Source organism: Mus musculus, chromosome 1, assembly GCF_000001635.26.
Source record: "Mus musculus strain C57BL/6J chromosome 1, GRCm38.p6 C57BL/6J".
In the NCBI taxonomy this organism is placed as follows: domain Eukaryota; kingdom Metazoa; phylum Chordata; class Mammalia; order Rodentia; family Muridae; genus Mus; species Mus musculus.
In genome coordinates this window covers 54,984,849-55,005,396 of record NC_000067.6, presented here as the reverse complement: position 1 = coordinate 55,005,396, position 20,548 = coordinate 54,984,849, and the positions used below count along the sequence as shown (strand labels likewise).

Sequence of the window (20,548 nt, the reverse complement as noted above, 5' to 3'; positions counted from 1 at the left end):
TCTTGGAAACCTGAGGTCTTGTGCTGGCCTTCCAGGCTCTGTCTTCAAGTGTACAAAGTTATATTCAGGCACACATATATACACAATTAAAAACTGTCTAAAAACACTATTTTATTTTTAATTATATGCATGAATACGTGCAGGTTTCTGCAGAAGCGAGTATAACCTTCCAGTAGAATTATAGGCAGCTGTGAGCACTGGGATCTCATTTTGAGGTGCAAGTGCTTTAAATCACGGAGCCATTTTTCTAATATCTGCTTTGAGAAAACAACAAAAGCTCATTACTTTTTGAGACAGTGTCTCACTATGTAACCATGGCTGGCCTGCAGTTCAAGGTACAGACAGACCAGGTGACTTTAAAGGCATAGAGTCTTGAAGGGTATGCTACCGCTACTGGCATTTATTACTCTTTCTGTGAGGCATCTTAAGGGCTTCTGGAGGTCCACAGACAGTGCTTAGAGAACCTCTAAATTAGTTTTGTGGGACTGAGCTCAGATAACATGCCGGTTTTATTTGTTAGTTCAATAAAACTTTGTCTCTAAATGACATAGATTGATGGTGACACAAAGAATGTTTTATCAATAATTTGAAATTTATTTTTTGTTTTATTTTACAACAGGACCTTACTCTGTAGTTTGGGTTTATTGAAGTTTATTTTGAACTAAGTACCTATTATCATGGAACTACTTGTTGGCAAAGAGCTGTCTGTGATGATAGCTAGAGTCCGGATCAAGACCTCAGGCTTACAAGGAATGGCCTTTAGAGAGCCTTTCTGTTGACTTTGTCAAAACAATGTGCTGATTTGTGTGCTACCCCCGTTGCACTTAAGCTAGTATTAGATTATTTGCTTTAGATGCACATGTCGTATTGCTTAGTGCTAGAGTATTTGCCCAGGAGGGCAAGGATTTGATTAACCACTATTAATCAGCAAAACTTTAAAAACCAAACCACCTATAGCCTCCTTGTAATATTTTGTATGTGGACAATCTAATAAATATATTTCTCAATTATAGTCCTTGGGTTCCTTAATACCAATAGGAGGAACATTTGTTCTTTTGTGAGTTTACTAATTAAAATCTTAAATACACCTTTAGGTCCTAAATGTAGAGTGACAGCAATGTGTTTGACATACTGTAAGACTCAGCGAATAAATTCTTTTTTAGTCAATAGTCCATGCTGCCCATGGACTGAAATATCTATCATTGACATTTTTAGATATGACAACTAAGGATGTTTGGAGAGGACCTGTGTTAGTCTTTATTGACCTAACAAGAAAGTGTAATTAGCAACAACAACAAAAAGAATCTTACAGCTTTAAACTCATATTTTTAAGACTTTCTTTTTTGCAATGGGTTTAATTTGGTGTTTCTTTCCAAGTGTCTTGACAGATACTTTAATTTTACTCTCATGTATTTAAGTCAAATCTGTAGAGTTTAATCTTAAAAAATGTTTTATAGTATTTAGGTCTTTATGTAAATGGTAATATGCATGATCTTTTTAATCTATTACATAAACCATATATTCATTTCCGCTGAAATGAGTAATTGTAGAATTTCTAACAGTGTCTTTTAGGAAATCACTGAATCGGGTTTTAAATTTTCCAGTTTTGTTAGTTTGACATGTTGGCTTGACAACATGATATTTCAAGCATGTTAAGGTGATGAGAATCTTTTAAAGAGTGCTTCATATATTTTCTTCTTTTCCACTTAAATTTTAATTAGCAAATAATATTTTCTATAATAATCTTAACTTTTAGGTAACATTGCATAGTGGGATATATTTTCTTCAGGTAAACTTGCTAGCTAATACATTGTAAAATCTCTTAAGTGCAGATGCTACTCATTCTGTTGTCTTAAGAGTATATGAAGCCAAGGGCGTTATACTAACATGTTTATAACTCTCTTAGGTACTTCCCCCTCCAGCTGGTTATGTTCCTATTCGAACTCCAGCTCGAAAGCTGACAGCAACTCCTACACCTTTGGGTGGTATGACTGGTTTCCACATGCAAACTGAAGACAGAACTATGAAAAGTGTCAATGACCAGCCATCTGGGAATCTTCCATTTTTAAAACCTGATGACATTCAGTACTTTGATAAACTATTGGTAAGTGGTGATAGCAAAACTAAAGTATTGCTCTTTGTTTGGGAGTTACAAATCATAAATTTGATCTATTTTGAAATTTTATTGTAGGTTGATGTAGATGAATCAACACTTAGTCCAGAAGAACAAAAAGAAAGAAAAATAATGAAGTTGCTTTTAAAAATTAAGAATGGTACACCTCCAATGAGAAAGGTAAGTTCTATTTATTTTTCTATCAAGACAGGGTAGCCCTGGCTGTCCTGGTACTCTGTAGACCAGGCTGGCCTCAAATTCACAGAGATCTGCCTGCCTCTGCCTCCCAAGTGCTGGGATTAAAGGTGTGCACTGCTACTTCCTGGCTTTTTATTTTTTTAGACAGGGTCTCTACATAGTCCTACTTGTTTTGTAATTTACTATATATAATAGGTAGACCAGGTGGCCTAGAACCTACAGAGATCCACCTGCCCCTTGTTCCCAAGTGCTCAGATTAAAGATAATGTATCCCCTTTAATAAACATTGAAGTTGTGTATCACATCTGATTCCTAGTTCTAGGTTTTTGATTTGTTATATTCATTATATTTGTTGGTTATGAATGAGATAGGTTCTTGAACTATCCCAGACTGCCCTGAAACTCGTAGCCCAGGCTGGATTTAGACCAATAGCAAGTCTTTTTGAAACCTAGTTACCTAAGTGATGGAGTTAGCAGAATAAGACATGACACTCTTCTGCCTTGGTTCTGTTAACTTTGTATATGGTTTCTGATAAGTTGCTTAGCTTGGCCATAAGCTTGTTCAGGCAGGGCTTGAGCTTTGGATCCTCTTATTCTGGACTAGCTGCTTGGGATTACAGTCTTATGCTCCCGGCTCAATGAATTTAATTCTTCTAATCAAAGGATTTTTGTTCTGATAAGGATATGAGAAGGCTAAATTCTTTTTCTCCTTGACAGCTTTAAAGTGTTTAAAACCTAGAGGTATTTTGTGGAATATAATATGACTTCCTATATTAGCATCAAATATGACTTGAACATAGAAGGTTGTTCAAGCAGAACTAAGGCATATGGCACATGGCTCCAAAGCTCTACTAAATTATCAAATTATCCTTTTTTTCTTTTTTTTTTTTAAAAACCATCTTATTTATGGGCATGTGCACATGGAGCACAAGTGGAAGGTCAGGATAACTTGCAGGATCAGTTCTTTCCTTCTGCTGTCTGGGTTGTGAGGATTAAACTCAGTTGATCATCAGGCTTGGTGACCTGCCAGTACCTTTTACCCACTGAGGAAGGAGTCTTGCTAGCCCTCTTAAGTTACCCTTTTTTCTTTTATGCTCATCTATTTATTTGTTACACACATGCATGTGTGCATGCATGGTGCAAGGATATGTGTGCAAGTGGACAGGTAGGTCATGCTCCAGGATAAACATGGAGTTCAGAGGACAGCTTTTGGAAGTTGGTTCTCTCCTTTTGTTGTCTGGATCTCAGAGTTGCAATAGAGTCATTATTAGGCTTGGTGGTATATGCACCGTTACCTCTAAGCCCTCACCTGCCACTAAATGAATTGCCCTTTTAAAATGAGTTGCTAATGTTGAACTTAGATAAGAGTTTGAATATCAAAACAATTTCGACAGAAACAAATTCAGACTACTTTATGTAAATTGTCTATAAAAGTATACAGTATATTATTCCTGGTGCAAATTGCCACTTTGGAATGTTTGCTCATAAAAAAATAACTTTTCTCATTTCTCTGATTTTCCTCAGGCTGCCTTACGTCAGATTACTGATAAAGCTCGAGAATTTGGAGCTGGACCACTGTTTAACCAGATTCTTCCTCTGTTGATGTCCCCTACACTTGAGGATCAAGAGCGACATTTACTTGTGAAAGTTATTGATAGAATATTGTATAAACTTGATGACTTGGTGCGGCCGTATGTGCACAAGGTTGGTTTGTTCTCGAAGTAGTGTTTAATGGTTTAACTTTTATTTTTCTGGTTCTATTTTTCCACTGTGTGGAATCTGGAAGTTGTTACTTTCCTTTGTGTGTATATGTAGCCCTGGCTGACCTGGAACTTAGTCCAGGCTGCCCTTGAAGGAATGTGCAATTACTGCCAGGGAATTAAAATTGTTTAACCTATCCCTTAATTAACAAATGTCTTTGATAAATTGATGTGGAAATGTATGTAATTCCTCTTTTTTTTTTTTTTTTTTTTTTTTAATTCTTTCAGATTCTTGTGGTTATCGAGCCACTGTTGATTGATGAAGATTACTATGCTAGAGTGGAAGGCCGAGAGATTATTTCTAATTTGGCAAAGGTATTCACATTAAATTCCTAGAAAAGGAAGTTTGTCTTTTGATGGGTTGAGGATTAATGGTACTAACTTAAGTGGCTGTTGTCACTTTTCTCTTTAGGCTGCTGGTCTGGCTACTATGATTTCTACCATGAGACCTGATATAGATAACATGGATGAATATGTCCGAAACACAACAGCTAGAGCTTTTGCTGTCGTAGCCTCTGCCCTGGGCATCCCTTCTTTATTGCCTTTCTTAAAAGCTGTGTGCAAAAGCAAGAAGTCTTGGCAAGCGAGGCACACTGGTATTAAGATTGTACAACAGATAGCCATTCTCATGGGCTGTGCTATCTTGCCACATCTCAGAAGTTTGGTTGAAATCATTGAACATGGTAAGTGGTGTATCTTTTATAGATCAGCTGTCCTGATGGGGAGAGGTGTATGTGTAATTAAATGAAAGACTTCTCACGCAAATTTTGAAATGGGGTTTGTAATATTTTCTGTTAACAAATTACCATTGCCTAAATTTTATGTACTATAAAAAAATTATTGCAGTTTGGATACATGGTTAGATACATTGCTAAAATTTGGATTGTATTATGAAAATTAGGTGTGGGTACCTACTCATAACCATGTCTGATTGTATAGGTCTCGTGGATGAGCAGCAGAAAGTTCGGACCATCAGTGCTCTGGCCATTGCTGCTTTGGCTGAGGCAGCAACTCCTTATGGTATTGAGTCTTTTGATTCTGTGCTCAAGCCCCTATGGAAGGGTATCCGCCAACACAGAGGAAAGGTGAATCGCTCATTAGATCAGTTTTTGTTGCTAGTAAGATAACCGAAACTTAATTTACTAACGTATATATTTTTAAATAGGGTCTGGCTGCTTTCTTGAAGGCTATTGGGTATCTTATTCCTCTTATGGATGCAGAATATGCCAACTACTATACTAGAGAAGTGATGTTAATCCTCATTCGAGAATTTCAGTCTCCTGATGAAGAAATGAAGAAAATTGTTTTGAAGGTAAGTAATTAGTTGCTCAGTTTGTGGGTATGTGCATGTTTTAGGAAGTTCAGAGAGATCTTTATAACATTAAAAACAAATCAAACCTATTTTTGTACTGTAAAAGTTATTACAGCTTGGATACATGGTTAGATACATTGCTAAAATTTGGATTGCATTACGAAAATTAGGTATTGGTACCTACTCATAACTGTGTTGGATTGTTTTGTGTTTTGCCAGTGCTGCATTTGATATATATATTTCTTTTTTATTAACCTTATAGGTGGTGAAACAGTGTTGTGGAACTGATGGTGTAGAAGCAAACTACATTAAAACAGAGATTCTTCCACCTTTCTTTAAACACTTTTGGCAACACAGAATGGCTTTGGATAGAAGAAATTACCGACAGGTGACCTTTTATTGCTAAACTTTGATTCTCATAAATCTTTTTGACTAATTCTTTACCTACTTAGAATGCATATTACATGCTATAATTTGCTTTGACTGTCTTAAAATTTATACTTGTATGTACTTTACTGTGACAAGAGATGGAATTTTTAAAGTCCATTCTTTCTGTTTGGTCTGTCTGTCTGAGATAGGGTCTCACTAAGTAGCCTAGAAATCACTCTGCAGACCTCAAACTGCTCCATCTGCTGCTGCTGCCATCTTCTATGTCCTGGAATTAAAGGTGTGCTCAGCCACACCTGGCCTCTTTTTGGGTGTCTTTTTTTTTTTTTCCCCTCCCCTCCCCTCCCCTCCCCTACCTCCAGATTTATTTATTCATTTTATTTATTTATTTAATGTAAGTACACTGTAGCTGTCTTCAGACACTCCAGAAGAGGGCATCAGATTTCGTTATGGATGGTTGTGAGCCACCATGTGGTTGCTGGGATTTGAACTCGGGACCTTCGGAAGAGCAGTCGACGCTCTTAACCACTGAACCATCTCACCAGCCCCCCCCCCCTTTTCTTTTAAAAGCATACATTTAATGTGAAATTCCCATTAACTAGTGTATTTAAAACTTAAATGTTTATTTTTTATGTGTATTAGTATTTTGCTTGGACATGTATCTGTGCACTATATTTGGTGTGTGTCATGCCTGCAAGGGGCCAGGCCATCAGATCTTGTATTGGAATTGCAGTTATGAGCCACCATGTGGGTCCTGGGAATTGAATTTGGGTCTTCTGGAAGGAACCCCACCACTATCCCCAGTTTTCTAGCCCAGGCCCTGTGTGTATGTATATATGCATATGTATTGTGTTTAAATTACACTTACTTACTTGGTCTGTATATGTGCCTCAGGGCATGCATGTGTGAAGAGAGCAGCAGGCAAGAGTTCCCTCTTCCAGATGGATCATGGAGATTAAACTCAGGTTATCAGATTTGTTGGGAAGTGCCTTTTACCTTTTGAGTCTTCCCTACAGCCCTGTTTGTTTCTTTTCTTTTGAGACAAAATTTTACTTTGTAGCTGAAGCTGGTCTCAAAATCTTGGTCTTTCTGCCTCAGCCTCCCAGCTCAACAGTACTAAGCTATGAGCTGATGGTTTTGTCTGGTAAATTGAAGCTTTAGCTAGCTGAAACCTAAGTATAGTTTTACTTAGAATTGTTTTTGTTTTGGAGATAGGATCTTAAGTTTTGGGCTGCCTTGGGCCTTGTCCATCCAGACTGGCATGGAATTTGAACGATCCATATCTAGGTGCTCTCACAATTAAAGTTTAGTATGTTTTATTTCCTTGGAAAAGTAATAGATTTAAAGAGTTTTGTTTTTGTCTTTCAGTTAGTTGATACAACTGTGGAGTTGGCAAACAAAGTAGGTGCAGCAGAGATCATATCTAGGATTGTTGATGATCTGAAGGATGAAGCTGAGCAGTACAGGAAAATGGTGATGGAAACAATTGAGAAAATTATGGGTAATCTAGGCGCAGCAGATATTGACCATAAACTTGAGGAACAACTGATTGATGGTATTCTCTATGCTTTCCAAGAACAGACTACAGAGGTAAGGGTAGCCAACCACCTTCTTCCTTGCTTTTAAATTTTATTTTGTGTGCATATGTGTGGGTGAAAATTAGAAGGAGATTTTGGGGATCAGTTGTCTCCTATCACCACTTGTCTCCTGGGGCATGGGCATGAGGCTTGGAAGCAGGCACTTTACCAGCCGAGCCATCACCCTGGCCTGTCACAAACTTGATTATTGTGGCATATTGCCATTGACTTTCATTTATGTAGAAAACCTACTTTTATTGCCATTGACTTTCATTTATGTAGAAAACCTACTTTTATTTCTTATTTTTTGAAAACCTACTCTTAAAAGCAGATATCCCTTTTATATATTTTTTAAAAGATTTATTTATTTATTTTATGTATATAAGTACACTGTGTCTGTACAGATGGTTGTGAGCCATCCTCTCGTTGCTGGGAACTGGATCAGCCCTGCTTGCTATGGCCCAAAGATTTATTTATTATTATACATAAGTACACTGTAGCTGGCTTCAGATACACCAGAAGAGGACATCAGATCTCATTACGGGTGATTGTGAGCCACCATGTGGTTGCTGGGATTTGAACTCAGGACCTTTGGAAGAGTAGTCAGTGCTCTTAAACTGCTAAGCCATCTCTCCAGCCCAAGCAGATATCCCTTAAAAGACATTTTAGTGACCAGTTGTCCTCAGTTTAACATGTTTTTTTACCTCAGATTTTTTGGTTTAAAAACAAATGGGATGTTTGGGTGGTTGGAAAGATTGAATATTATTGAACAATGAACTTTCAGTCAAAACTAAATTATATATTTTTAGTGATTTGTTTTTGTTTTTCTAAATATAACTTAACTTTTCTCTTTTAGGATTCAGTAATGTTGAATGGCTTTGGCACAGTAGTTAATGCTCTTGGCAAACGAGTCAAACCATACTTGCCTCAGATCTGTGGTACAGTTTTATGGCGTTTAAATAACAAATCAGCAAAAGTTAGGCAACAAGCAGCTGACTTGATTTCTCGAACTGCTGTTGTTATGAAGACTTGTCAAGAGGTAATCTATTCTACCAGATGTATATTTTTTAAAACAGGTATCTTAATGGAAAAAGTAACATTTTTAACATTCCTTTTATTTAGGAAAAACTGATGGGGCACTTGGGTGTGGTGCTGTATGAATATTTGGGTGAAGAGTACCCTGAAGTATTGGGCAGCATTCTTGGAGCACTGAAGGCTATTGTAAACGTAATAGGTATGGAATTTGCTGGTCATGTGAGAATTTGGCCTTTTAATTTTCTTTGTATTTTGAAAGCAAGATGTAAAGTTGTATTTAGGAGTTTGTTTTTTTTTTTTTTAATCTTCTTTTCTGGAGCACTTTAGGATTGTCAGATGTAACCAATCTCCCTTACTATTATCTATTTATATTTTACTTAAAAATGTTAAAAAGGAGAAATTTAGTACAGAAATTTAAAGTACAGAAATAGTAACAGCCCAAAATGTTTTGAGTTAATGGAAGAGAGGGCTCTAATAGAACTAGTGTATCAGCTGAAAAATAATCTAGCATCTTCTGTAAGAGGAAGGAGCAACCCTCAAGGTGTAATTTAGTTTTAGAAATTTCCTTTCTATGGTAAGGTATTTTGACTGGTTGAGATTTATTTATTTATTTTTTTTATACTATGAGTTCAAAGAAGATGACTTGGTTAAAAAAAAAGACTATCACGTCTTTTATCTATAAGTTAAAAACACAACAATCTCAGGTATGGTCACTCTTTTTCAAGGAATTATGATGAAGCAAACAAAAGGATTCCTGGGTTCAAAATCTCATTGTATTTAAACAGTGTTGAAAGTAACTCCTTTAGGACTGTGAAAGGGTTAGAAAAGGCTGAGAGTTCATAGGACCTGGCTGTTGGTAATCACTGTTCTTCCCATTTTGGGGAAAGGAGTAAGTAGTATAGAGCAGTTTAGAGCTTTAGCAGAATACTCTTTTAGCTCAGATATGTACAGATAATGACTTGCCAACAGTCTTTTAGCCACTTGTGATTCTCTGGTTTGCCAGAGTTGTAAACCATATGGTTAATCTGACAAACATGAGAAAAGCAGTGGAGAATCAGAGCTTCTAGTAATTCTAGTTAGATCAAGAGCCCTTGCTAGCTGTCTCTTTTTCTCTCTTCATAGGTAATTTCATGGAGACTAGAGGTCTGATTTGTTTTTCAGTTATAGGGACCCGTACTGATTTGATCTGACCTAGCTTTGGCTTATATTGTTGTGTTTGGCCACAACATAGGCTGTCCCCATATTTAAATGTCAGTGTACTAATAACATTTCAAAAGCAAATAAAATCTTTTTGTTACTGCATAACCCTCTTTTTTTTTTTTGTTTTTGTTTTAAAAATCCCTTCACTGATTTCTTTGATTTCTAAATGTAACAAGGAGCTGTTAATAGTTTTAAAAAATTGTAATTAGAATCTGGGGTCTTTATCCACTATCCACTGGTAGCTTATAACTTATTTTTACTGTACTGTAAAAAGAAAAAAGAAAAGTTGCAGTTCAGGTTTTAATAGTTCCTTGATTTCTGTCAAATAGGTATGCATAAGATGACACCACCAATTAAAGATCTCCTGCCTAGACTCACCCCCATTTTAAAGAACAGACATGAAAAAGTACAAGAGAATTGTATTGATCTTGTTGGACGCATTGCTGACAGGTAAACAGATTACATAGCAACAATTCTCGTTTGTATTTTAGTTCAAGTATAGGCAGTATTTCTTTTTAGATTAAGCAAGATTTCACTTTGAGTGGTAATAGGAAATAGTGGTATAGTGTTTTGTTTTGTGTGGGTGTCTTCCTCTCCCCCTCACCCTGGCACCCTGCACGGGGTTTTTCTGTATCTCTGGCTGTCCTGGAACTCACTCTGTAGACCAGGCTGTCTTTAAACAGAGAGCCACCTGCCTCTGCCTCCCTCCTGAGTGCTGTGATTAAATGTGCCACCACTGCCTGACTTAGCAGTATAATTTTTTAAAATATTTATTTATTTATTATATGTAAGTACACTGTAGCTGTCTTCAGACACTCCAGAAGAGGGCGTCAGATCTCATTACGGATGGTTGTGAGCCACCATGTGGTTGCTGGGATTTGAACTCAGGACCTTCAGAAGAGCAGTCGGTGCTCTTAACCACTGAGACATCTCACCAGCCCCCGCAGTATAATTTTAAAACCAAGTCAGGCTTGCTTTCTTTCTTTTTGTTATTTTCTTTTCTTTTGAGACAAGGTCTGACGGTATCCTTGGATGGCCAGGAATTCACTGTACAGACCAGGTTGGCTTTGAATTTAAATCAGGGATTAAAGCTGCACAGCATCACTTAACAAGTCAGGCTTTTTAAAAGGGTGATAATAGTTTTCATTTAATATTTAAGATGGATTAATAACGATTTCAGAATTGAATATGCACATTCACTCTCTAAATGCTCATTAGAGTAGTAGAACCCTTATTTGGCATTCATGGGCCCTGGGCTTCATCCCCAACACTACAAAAACAAAGCAAAACAAAACATCAAAATGCATTAACAAAATGTTAATTCATTTAATTGCATTTTTTTTTTTTAATTTAGGGGAGCTGAATATGTATCTGCAAGAGAATGGATGAGGATTTGCTTTGAGCTTTTAGAGCTCTTAAAAGCTCACAAAAAAGCTATTCGAAGAGCTACCGTCAATACATTTGGTTATATCGCAAAGGCTATTGGGTGAGTAGGTTATAATAAACCCATTGTGTTGGAAAGTACTTTCATGTAGACATATCTTTGGAGGCATAGTATAGTTAATCATTTGAAGAAAAAGCATTTTATTTAACCAGTGACCTTAAGAATATTTTCTTATATTTTTGTTTAACTCAGAAGGCTTTAAAATTTTCCCTAGCAAAGTATAGGTATTTTTAGAGGCACATTCAAGTTTTTGTTGGTCCTATTTTAGAATATTGCTTTTTTTTGTTTGTTTTTTGAGATGGGAGTCTATCCATGCATTCTTGGCTGTCCTGGAACTTGGTATGTAACCAGGCTGGCCTCAAACTCATAGATCTGCCTATTTCTGCCTTCCCAGTGCTGAGATCAAAAACATATTAAGAACATGTACCATTATGCCTGGCTGGAATATTGCTTAAAACATTAAGGAATGAGTATTCTACAGTCTTTTACTCTCCTCACATTGTCAGATTGTGGGCCTTGGTTTTAATTGCTCTTAACAAAATGAAGCTTCTCTGCGGCCAGAAAGGTGACTCAGCAGGAAAGAGCCCTGCCCATTGTTGCAGAGGAGCCAGGTTTGATCTCGGCCTCCACTTGGCTCACACAACCTATGACTATAAACTCCAGTGCCAGGGGATCTGATCCCCGGTGCAGACAGTGAACACATGCAGACAACACTCATACGTACAAAAATAAGTGAAGGTTCTCAACCTCTGATAAGGTCGAGAAGTGCACTGATTTATGGGTATAAAGAGGAAAAAGTTAGGGTGCAGTTTATCATGTCCATTAAACATAATAGTGGGCAATTACATTATACCCCTTATTCTCAAGATTTGGTGATCATTTTGGAAGAGGGGATGTAAAGATTGTAAAAGTCAGAGGTAGTAGGCATCTGCAGCAGAAGAACACTGTTTGGACACGACATTGCAATTGCACACATGAACTCACATCAGTCATGACTGCAAGGACGAGATCAAGTCAGCCAAACTAGCTGCATGGGTGGGAGAGGGATTCTTGAAGTCTCACTCTATCTGGGTAGCTATTGGCAATTGGTGACTTCTCCAGAGATTCAGTTTTAAGAGATGTGGCCCCTGAAAGTCTGTACATACTTCAGTAAACGTCTACACCCACGCACATACTACTAGCACTATCTGGACTTAGTGGGTTTAATTTCTTTTTAAAGATTTATTTATTTTATGTTTGTTGAATGTTTTGCATGCATATATATGCATGTGTGTACACCTGTGCATACCTGCTGCCATTGGCGCTCAGAAGAAGGTGTTGGATGCCCTAGAACTAAAGGTATGGATGGTTGTGAGCCATCAAGTGAATGGTGGAGTCAAACCTGGGCCCTCTGGAAAAGCAGCTAGTGCTCTTTACTACTGAGCAGACTTAACTCGGTGGATTTAATAAAAACAACATAAAGTTGGGGAGGATGATGGAGGAAGGGAGAGAGAGGAGACACATTAGAAAGGAGAGAAGGAGGGATGGATTTGATCAAACTACATTTATGTGCATGTATAACATTCTTAACATTAGGATTTTTTTTTATTAAACGTACTTAATCTTTTTTGTTGTTTCTAATTTTTATGTATATAAATGCTTTGGCTGCATATATGTTTGTATGCCACTTGTGTGCCTGTACCCTTAGGAACCAGAAGAAAGTATTAGATCTATTGGAATTTGGAATTAGAGATGGTTGATAATTGCCATGTGGGTGCTGAAAATCATACCCAGGGCCTCTGGAAGAGCTGCTGCATGCTCTTATTCTCTGATCTATGCATCCAGCCCTTCTTTTTTTTTTCTTAATTTTTTTTTCTTGTTTTTTATGTTCATTGTAACAGGTGCCACACATTTGCCATGTGGGTACTGGTAATTGAATATTTGTATATAATTTGTATCTTTTTTTGTTTGTTTATTTTTCAGGACAGGGTGTCTCTGTATAGCCCTGGCTGTTCTGGAACTCACTCTGTAGACCAGGCTGGCCTTGAACTCAGAAATCCACCTGCCTCTGCCTCCCAAGTGCTGGGATTAAAGACATGTGCCACCACTACCCGGCTTATAATTCATATCTTATATTCCGTGGTTTAAAAACTGCATTGTTCCAAGAACGATTCACATTCTCATTTGCTTTATGAATTCATTTGTGGTTATTTGCTTCTTCATCAGAACTAGGCCGAGAAAAGCAGTTAAGGTAGAAAATGAGACTATCAGTGTGTGTTTTCCAATGTTCTAATTAGCTTCAGCTGGAAGCTGGACACAGCCCAGAGTCACCTTAGGGAGACAAGGAATTGCACAGATCAGATGGGCCTGTGACCATGTGTGTGAGACGTTGCCTTGATAATTGATTCTTGTGGATAGTACATGGTCTTGGGCTATATAGGAAAGCAAGTTGAGCGTGAGCCAGTAAGCAACATGCCTGCATGATTTGTGCTTCAATTTCTGTTTGGCTCTCTGCCCTGACTTCAACCCTCAGTGATAGACTATGACCTGGATATAGAAGCTAAAATGTGGGCTGAAGAGATGGCTCAGTGGTTAAGAACACTGTCTGCTCTTAATAGAGGTTCTGAGTTCATCCTCAGCAACCAAATGGTGATTCACAACCATCTGTAATGGGATCTGATGCCCTTTTTTGGCACACAGGTGTACATGCAGATAGAGCACTTATTCATTATTTGAATTTAAATAAATTAAGTCTCTTTTTAAAAAAAGAAGCTGAAATAAACACTTCTTTCCCACATTTCTTCTGGCTAGATTATTTTTATCACAGAAGCAAAAAGGAAACTAGAATGGAAATAATTTCCAAAAACATGCAAAAGTCTGATGAGTTAGGTAGCATTCCCTTCAGGATAGGTAAACATCCCTTTTCATTTCTCAGGAGTAGAATAGAACTGTTTCAGTGGTGGTGTGATTTCCAAAAAATGCTGCAAATAGATACAGTGCAAAATTGATTAGCCCTATTGTCTCTAACTGTTAGCAAAGGAGTATGTAAAAGCTGGGTGTGGGGCAGCCAGAGCTAGGTAGGGTGACCCTGCTTAAGGAAACCATGGGAGTGGGCTAATGGGGAAGATGAGGAACAGATTGTATATGCTAGTAGTCCAGAGTTTTGGGATAGTTTTACATTTATAAGGCTGCATGGCTCTTGAGGCCATTTAGACCAGTCAAATTCCTTTATATTTCAAAAAATTTAAAGAGTAAAAAGAGTCTACCTGAATTAACATTAAGATGAATCTATTTGTGTGAAGCTTTTTTCCCTGTTTTCCTGTTTTGTTGTTGTTGATGTTTTTTTCTTTATTTACATTCCAGTCATTGTCCCCGTAGTTCCTCATCCCACTCCTCTTTCCCCTTGCCTCTAAGACGGTGCTCTCCTCCTGCCCCCTAAATAGGCATCCCCCTTGCCTGGAGCCTCAAGTCTCTTGAGGATTAGGCCCATCTTCTCACCGAGGGCAGACCTCTGCTATATACGTGCCAAGTGGGGCCTCCGACCAGCTAGTGTATGCTGTCTGGTTGGTGGCTCAGTCTCTTGTAGCTCCCAGGGATTGAGACTGCTGGTCTTCCTATGGGGTCGCCCTCCCCTGAAGCTTTTTTTTTTTTAAACCTTTTTTCCTCTTTAGCCTTTTTTATTTTTGGAAGTTGTAATGACATCCTTTAGTGATAAGAAAGTAGTGTGTTTTATCCATTCGCTTGCAGGTTTTGTAGTCTCTGAGAGCAAATTTCCTAAGTATGATAACATGCTGATGTGTTTCTTCTTTCTTTTTAGCCCTCATGATGTATTGGCTACACTTTTAAACAACCTCAAAGTTCAGGAAAGGCAGAACAGGGTTTGTACGACTGTAGCCATAGCCATTGTTGCTGAAACATGCTCCCCCTTCACAGTACTGCCTGCCTTAATGAATGAATACAGAGTTCCTGAACTTAATGTGCAAAATGGAGTGTTAAAATCACTCTCCTTCTTGTTTGAGTATATCGGCGAAATGGGGAAAGACTACATCTATGCTGTGACGCCTTTACTTGAGGATGCGTTAATGGACAGGCAAGTGACTAAAGGAAATGCAGAAAAATTATGGACAATTATGCGTCAGTGTAGAGTTTACTAAGATTACTTTAAATGTTGTATTGTTAAAGAAGAAATATTACTGTGATTATTTCACATAAGTATAATTTCTTACCTTATATTTGTTATAGTTAGGTACCCAGGTTTTCTCTCCCAGGTTCCCTATTCTTGTTAATCTTTTCGTATGTGTTAAGCTAAGTAGATTTTGAAATACAATAATGGATTTACTGTTTTTTAAAACAATTAGGGAAAAAAAGGTGAACATGAATTAGTATGGCAGAGAAGCCAATAGTTTTGTTTTTGAGACAGGGTCTCAGGTCACCCAGGGTGGCTTTGAACTTACTATGTAGCTGAACATGACCTTAGACTTCATTTCTCATCCCTCTACCTCCAGAGTTTCAGGACTGTAGACAGGTACCACTAAATGCCTGGATTTAGTTAGCACTGTGTGTAACTCCAGGGCTCCATACATACATGTTAAGCCAGTGTTCTACAAACGATCTTTATTCTCAGCACATCTGAGGTTTTTTAATCTTAACCTTATATTGAAGATGAAGATAGCTTGCCAGAGTCATAGTCTTTCCTCTGCAGCCCTCCCTCCAGTGTTCAGATGTTAGCTATTATTAGTTTAATACTACTTTTGTGTTACCTGATAGTCTTACATTTTATCTCTAGATTGAGGTCCAGAAATTAATTGTACCTACCAAGATTACAAAGGAAGTATAAGTAGTTTCAGTGCTGCTTAAGTTTTTAGCTGGTTGCTTTAGTGTACAGCTTAAAGTGTTACCTAAACTAGCCACAATGTAGCCTGTAATCTCAACTACTGTGGAAGCTGATGCTGGGGGATTGAAACTTTCCACGCCAACCTGTGCACCTGCCCTGTCTCACAACAACATTTTGAGAGTTAGGTGGGGGGTTGTAATTCAGTGGTAAAGCACATTTCTGTCATGCAAGAAGCCCATATATAGATTCAGTCCCTGGTATAGCCAGTTACTCAGGGACCTTCATAAAGGTCATTTTATAAACAGATTTAGTGAGGTACTAGGAAGTGCAGATGTAAGTTATGGAGTCAGTCTGAAAAGGCTACCTTTCTGGGACCAAACAAAATAGCAGTAAATCACCTTGCTTCTCCCTTAGACTGCTTCTTAGTGAGGAATTCCTGAACATTACAACTGTTGAGAGGTGGGACTTGAGGTTAAAAGTTTTGTTCTGAATGGATGGAATTTTGTGAAAAGAAAACATGACTTGTCTCTTCACATACTGACTACAAATAAAAGTGATAGTAGAATTGAAAATTTGGCAAACTTTCTGTTGTGGGGGCTGTTATTCATAAGAAAAAAAAGGTTCTTGAATATTATACTGCAAAATATATTTGAATCTCATATACTCAGTTAATATATCAAATTTATTTATAGAAAATTTAGACTCCTGTCAAATCTTTTTGTAATTTTCATGTAAATTTAATCACCAGAATAATTTTCTATTCATTCTTTATTGAGATCTCAACTGTTTTAGAAAGGTTTTCAAGTTCATAATATTTTGAAGTTCATAAAATTTTGAAGTTCATAATATTTGTTGCTTCTATATTTATTTTAAAAATACTGTGCTTTAGAGATTGTTTTCAATTCTAAAGAAATTTTTAGAAAGTGTGCAAGTTGAGGTAGTAACTTGAAAATTACTAAAAAGAATACTTCTTCAGCTGTGAAACATTGAAACTTTATCATTAAATAAGTTAGATAGCAAATTATAGTGTTCAGATTTTTTTCCTAATGCCTTTGAGGGGTTGTTAATATTTTGGCAGAAAGTATGAACACTATTTTGGTTGCACTCAGTATATGAATAATAGATTGATATGTCCTGGATACAAATTCAGATGCTGCTAGAGATAAAAATTCTTATTTGTGCAGGTTTAAAAACCTAGTAGATTTTTCTCTTAAATTGAATTTTTGAATGAAATCATACCAGTTTGAGAACAAATTTCATTTTGACTTGTGACTTAACTATCAAATATTTAAGGTTACAGAATTTAAAATGAGATTGACTCCTGAGAGTAATTAGTTCCGCATGTACAAGTGAATATAAAAATGGGACTGATTTAAAGAGACTTTTCCCTTCCATTATTACAGGGACCTTGTTCACAGACAGACAGCGAGTGCAGTGGTGCAGCACATGTCACTTGGTGTTTACGGATTTGGCTGTGAGGATTCTCTGAATCACTTACTGAACTATGTGTGGCCTAATGTGTTTGAGACATCTCCCCATGTAATCCAGGCAGTTATGGGAGCTCTGGAGGGCCTGAGGGTTGCTATTGGACCATGCAGAATGTTGCAGTATTGCTTACAGGTAGGTTAAATGTGGGTTTTTACTTTTTTTTTATTAAATGCGGGGATTGCTCAAAAAATTACTTAAATATGTTGAAGTCAGTCATTCCCTAATTACCATGTGGAAGACAGTTCTGTATTGAGATACAGATTAGATTAAATTAGGTTAGATTTTGTATTTACCCACCACAATTTTGTTACTCAGTTTCCAGACTTTTTTTCCTTCCCTCTTCAAAGTAAGTACTTTTGTTTTATTTTATTTTTTGAGCCTTGGCTGGCCTGGAACTTACTATGTAGACCAGGCCAGCATTGAAGTAGATAGATCCACTTGCTTCTGTTTCTAAGTGCTAGGATTTAAATGTGTGTGCCACCATGCATCATATTTATAGCTAATAGTGTATTAAAGTTTGTTTATTTATTTATTTTCCCCTTGAAGATAGAAGTAACTCTACCTTTTATTTATTCTAGGGTCTGTTCCACCCAGCTCGGAAAGTCAGAGACGTATATTGGAAAATTTACAACTCCATCTACATTGGCTCCCAGGATGCTCTCATAGCACATTACCCACGAATCTACAATGACGATAAGAACACCTATATTCGTTACGAACTTGACTATATCTTGTAACTTTGTGTCTAATACAGCTGTTTCACACCTTAAACCTGCTTCAATCTGATGATATAAACTTGTAAAACATTGCCGATCAGTGTAGAGCTGGTCATAGTGGAGGGATAGAAATCCAGTAGCATGATTTTTAAATAACTTTTGTTTTTTTGATGTTAAACAGTAAATGGCAGTAGTGACCAAGGACAGTGCTTATACACACTATACTGGAGGGATATCATTTTTTATTCATCTTTATGAAGATTTAGAATTCATTCCTTGTGTTTAAAGGGAATGTTTAATTGAGAAATAAACATTCGTGTACAAAATGCTAATTTGTGTGTGTTTTTTGAATATGACTTGTAAAATGCAAAACTTTGGTAAAGTACTGGTTTGTGTAGAATAAGTGGATTAATTTCATCTTTTGTCACCTAGTTTATTATGGAACACAGCAGCACGCAAACTATATAGTGATGGCCTGTTTGTCAAAAGCCCATTGTTTTGTTGGTAATGAAGAGTAGCTTGGGGTGCCCCTCCCCTCAGTGTAGCATAACAGTTCCAGCACCATAGAAAAGTAGCACTCTGACTGAGCTGTCTTAAGTATTATTTTGTACTTACATAGCACCTTTCACCTTGATTTCTCAAAATGCTTTATGAGCAGACATGAAGGATATATTTTACTTCTTGTCCAACTTTGGCCTGTGCTTATAAAGTGGAGAAGCTGTCTGTAACTTAGAATAGTGTATTTCCTGTTGGGAGTGAGGCTATCTAAGAAATAATTATATAGTAGGACAGTCTTTGGGCTTTTGTGTGATGCCTCTAATCAGTTTATTTATAAGCAGCTATTGAACACCTGTTGAATGCTAGCCACTGTCTGTTGAAGAAGGGGCTTCGAAGGTGCACATGATCCGGCCTTTCATGTAACGGAAGGGTGGGCGCAGATCCTTAGGTACCAGGGTGCTGTGCAATGGAAGATGCAGAGATGCCTAGATTTGCTTAGCTTGTATGTAGCAGTCAGATACTGTATTGGCTTAAGTGTGAGCATAAGCCAAAATGCCGTTCAGTTTATGAAGAACAAGCATTAAGGGGCTATTTTAATGTTTTGGGTCAACTAATGAATCAGCTTTTTTTTGTTGTTGTTTATTGTTTTTTAATTTTATGCCCCAAATTTCTTGTTTTTAAAACTTTTCTAGCCATCACTGTTTTGTCTCCCTCTGTACTTGTGTGGACTCTAAAAGGAAATAAATTCTGCCATCAGTGTGACTGGCATGTGACTCTACCACCCTCAGACTGTCAGGAGTGCTAGGCAGCTTGTGCTTCTGACTGTTAACAAGGAAGACTCTGGTGGAAGATCAGATTAGATTAGAGACAGCTTCTGCTCTGCTTTCTCAGAATGGATACTGAGCATTAACCGTCCCCATGCAGGACGCACGGATTCTTGTTCTTTGTATGTGGTCTGACTATCATTGTGTAGTAAACCATTTCCCTGTTCTTAGAAAATTCCTAGCCATACCTAAGCACTTTTAAATGTTTTGTATAGTTGATTTCAAATAACCCTTGGTAATTACAATCTTGAATTGAGTATATTTCTCAAAGTTAAAATTTGACTTTAAACCACTTGGGAACATTTTATTGTATTATTAATTAAAATACTTAAGTTTGTTTAACTTCTTGCTTTTTATTTAAAAATTAAATTTTGCAGTAGAACTACAGCTCACAGGAGACTGCTTACCCCTTAAGTGACATTTTCCTGATGGAGGTAATCTGAGAATGGATAAGGGGAAAAAATGCTGAAGGCTGCAATCTCAAGATTAGGACCAAAATAGATACTCAAAGATGTTTGGATTGTGAAATGCTCTTATTGAATAAGGAAAGCATTTTGGGATAAACCCTTGTGAAAGATGCTATGTCACGTTTTAACACTTCTCAACTAAGACCTTTTCTTTAGCACTTTGATGTTTCTTAAGGTGAAACTTAGGCAGGAGGAATTCATGTTCTTAAGGGGACAGAGGGGTGGGTTTTTCTCTGGGCTTTGGTTTTTTTTTTCTCTGGGCATTGCCCTCTGATGGAATTGATATTTCTTTGGCTGTTTGATTTTATTTTTTTTTATATTGTATTTTTAATATTTGTTGTATGGTGCCCTGTGAGCATCAAGTACCACCAGATAAATAAAACTTATCACATCTAAAGTCATAGTATACCAGTTCTTAATCTTAGTTGACTCTCTATGGTATCATGCTGTGTTTGCTTTGTTGTGGTTTACCATTTTAACTACTTAGAGCTCTTTGGGTTGTTGGTCAAGCAAGTGAACTGAGGCGGGCATGAGCACAGGCCTGTAATCCCAGCACTGGGCAGAAGCAGGAGGGTTACAAGTTTTCCTGTTTGGAGCATGTATAAGACCCTACCAAACCTGAAATAAGTTGGAAGAAGATAATTGCAGGTTTATCAGATAAGTAGGCTGGCTCAGGCTTCCAGTGGTGTTTACGTTTTGAACATTTAAATGAAGATA

The 20,548-nt window shown here is 37.3% G+C and overlaps 1 protein-coding gene across 4 annotated transcripts in view; it reads left to right on the top strand.

The window, feature by feature from the left end:
- Nucleotides 1-20,228, top strand: part of Sf3b1 (splicing factor 3b, subunit 1) — a 42,333-nt gene extending 22,105 nt beyond the window's left edge. For 2 of the 4 annotated variants that reach the window (XR_003947333.1, XR_003947332.1), the window contains 2 exons: nt 1,907-2,104; nt 2,192-2,227. Coding sequence is in view for 2 of the 4 variants with exons in the window: in NM_031179.2 (NP_112456.2) it covers nt 1,907-2,104; nt 2,192-2,293; nt 3,835-4,014; nt 4,299-4,385; nt 4,483-4,753; nt 5,010-5,155; nt 5,236-5,382; nt 5,645-5,770; nt 7,138-7,359; nt 8,203-8,385; nt 8,469-8,580; nt 9,911-10,031; nt 10,936-11,067; nt 14,822-15,094; nt 17,242-17,458; nt 17,905-18,063 (2,676 nt within the window). In the remaining 2 variants the exon portion in view is untranslated. Of the gene's footprint in view, nt 1-1,906; nt 2,105-2,191; nt 2,294-3,834; nt 4,015-4,298; nt 4,386-4,482; nt 4,754-5,009; nt 5,156-5,235; nt 5,383-5,644; nt 5,771-7,137; nt 7,360-8,202; nt 8,386-8,468; nt 8,581-9,910; nt 10,032-10,935; nt 11,068-14,821; nt 15,095-17,241; nt 17,459-17,904 lie in introns of those variants that run through there. The other 2 variants (NM_031179.2, XM_030243736.1) reach the window with 2 other exon arrangements.
- Nucleotides 20,229-20,548: the final 320 nt, after the last annotated feature.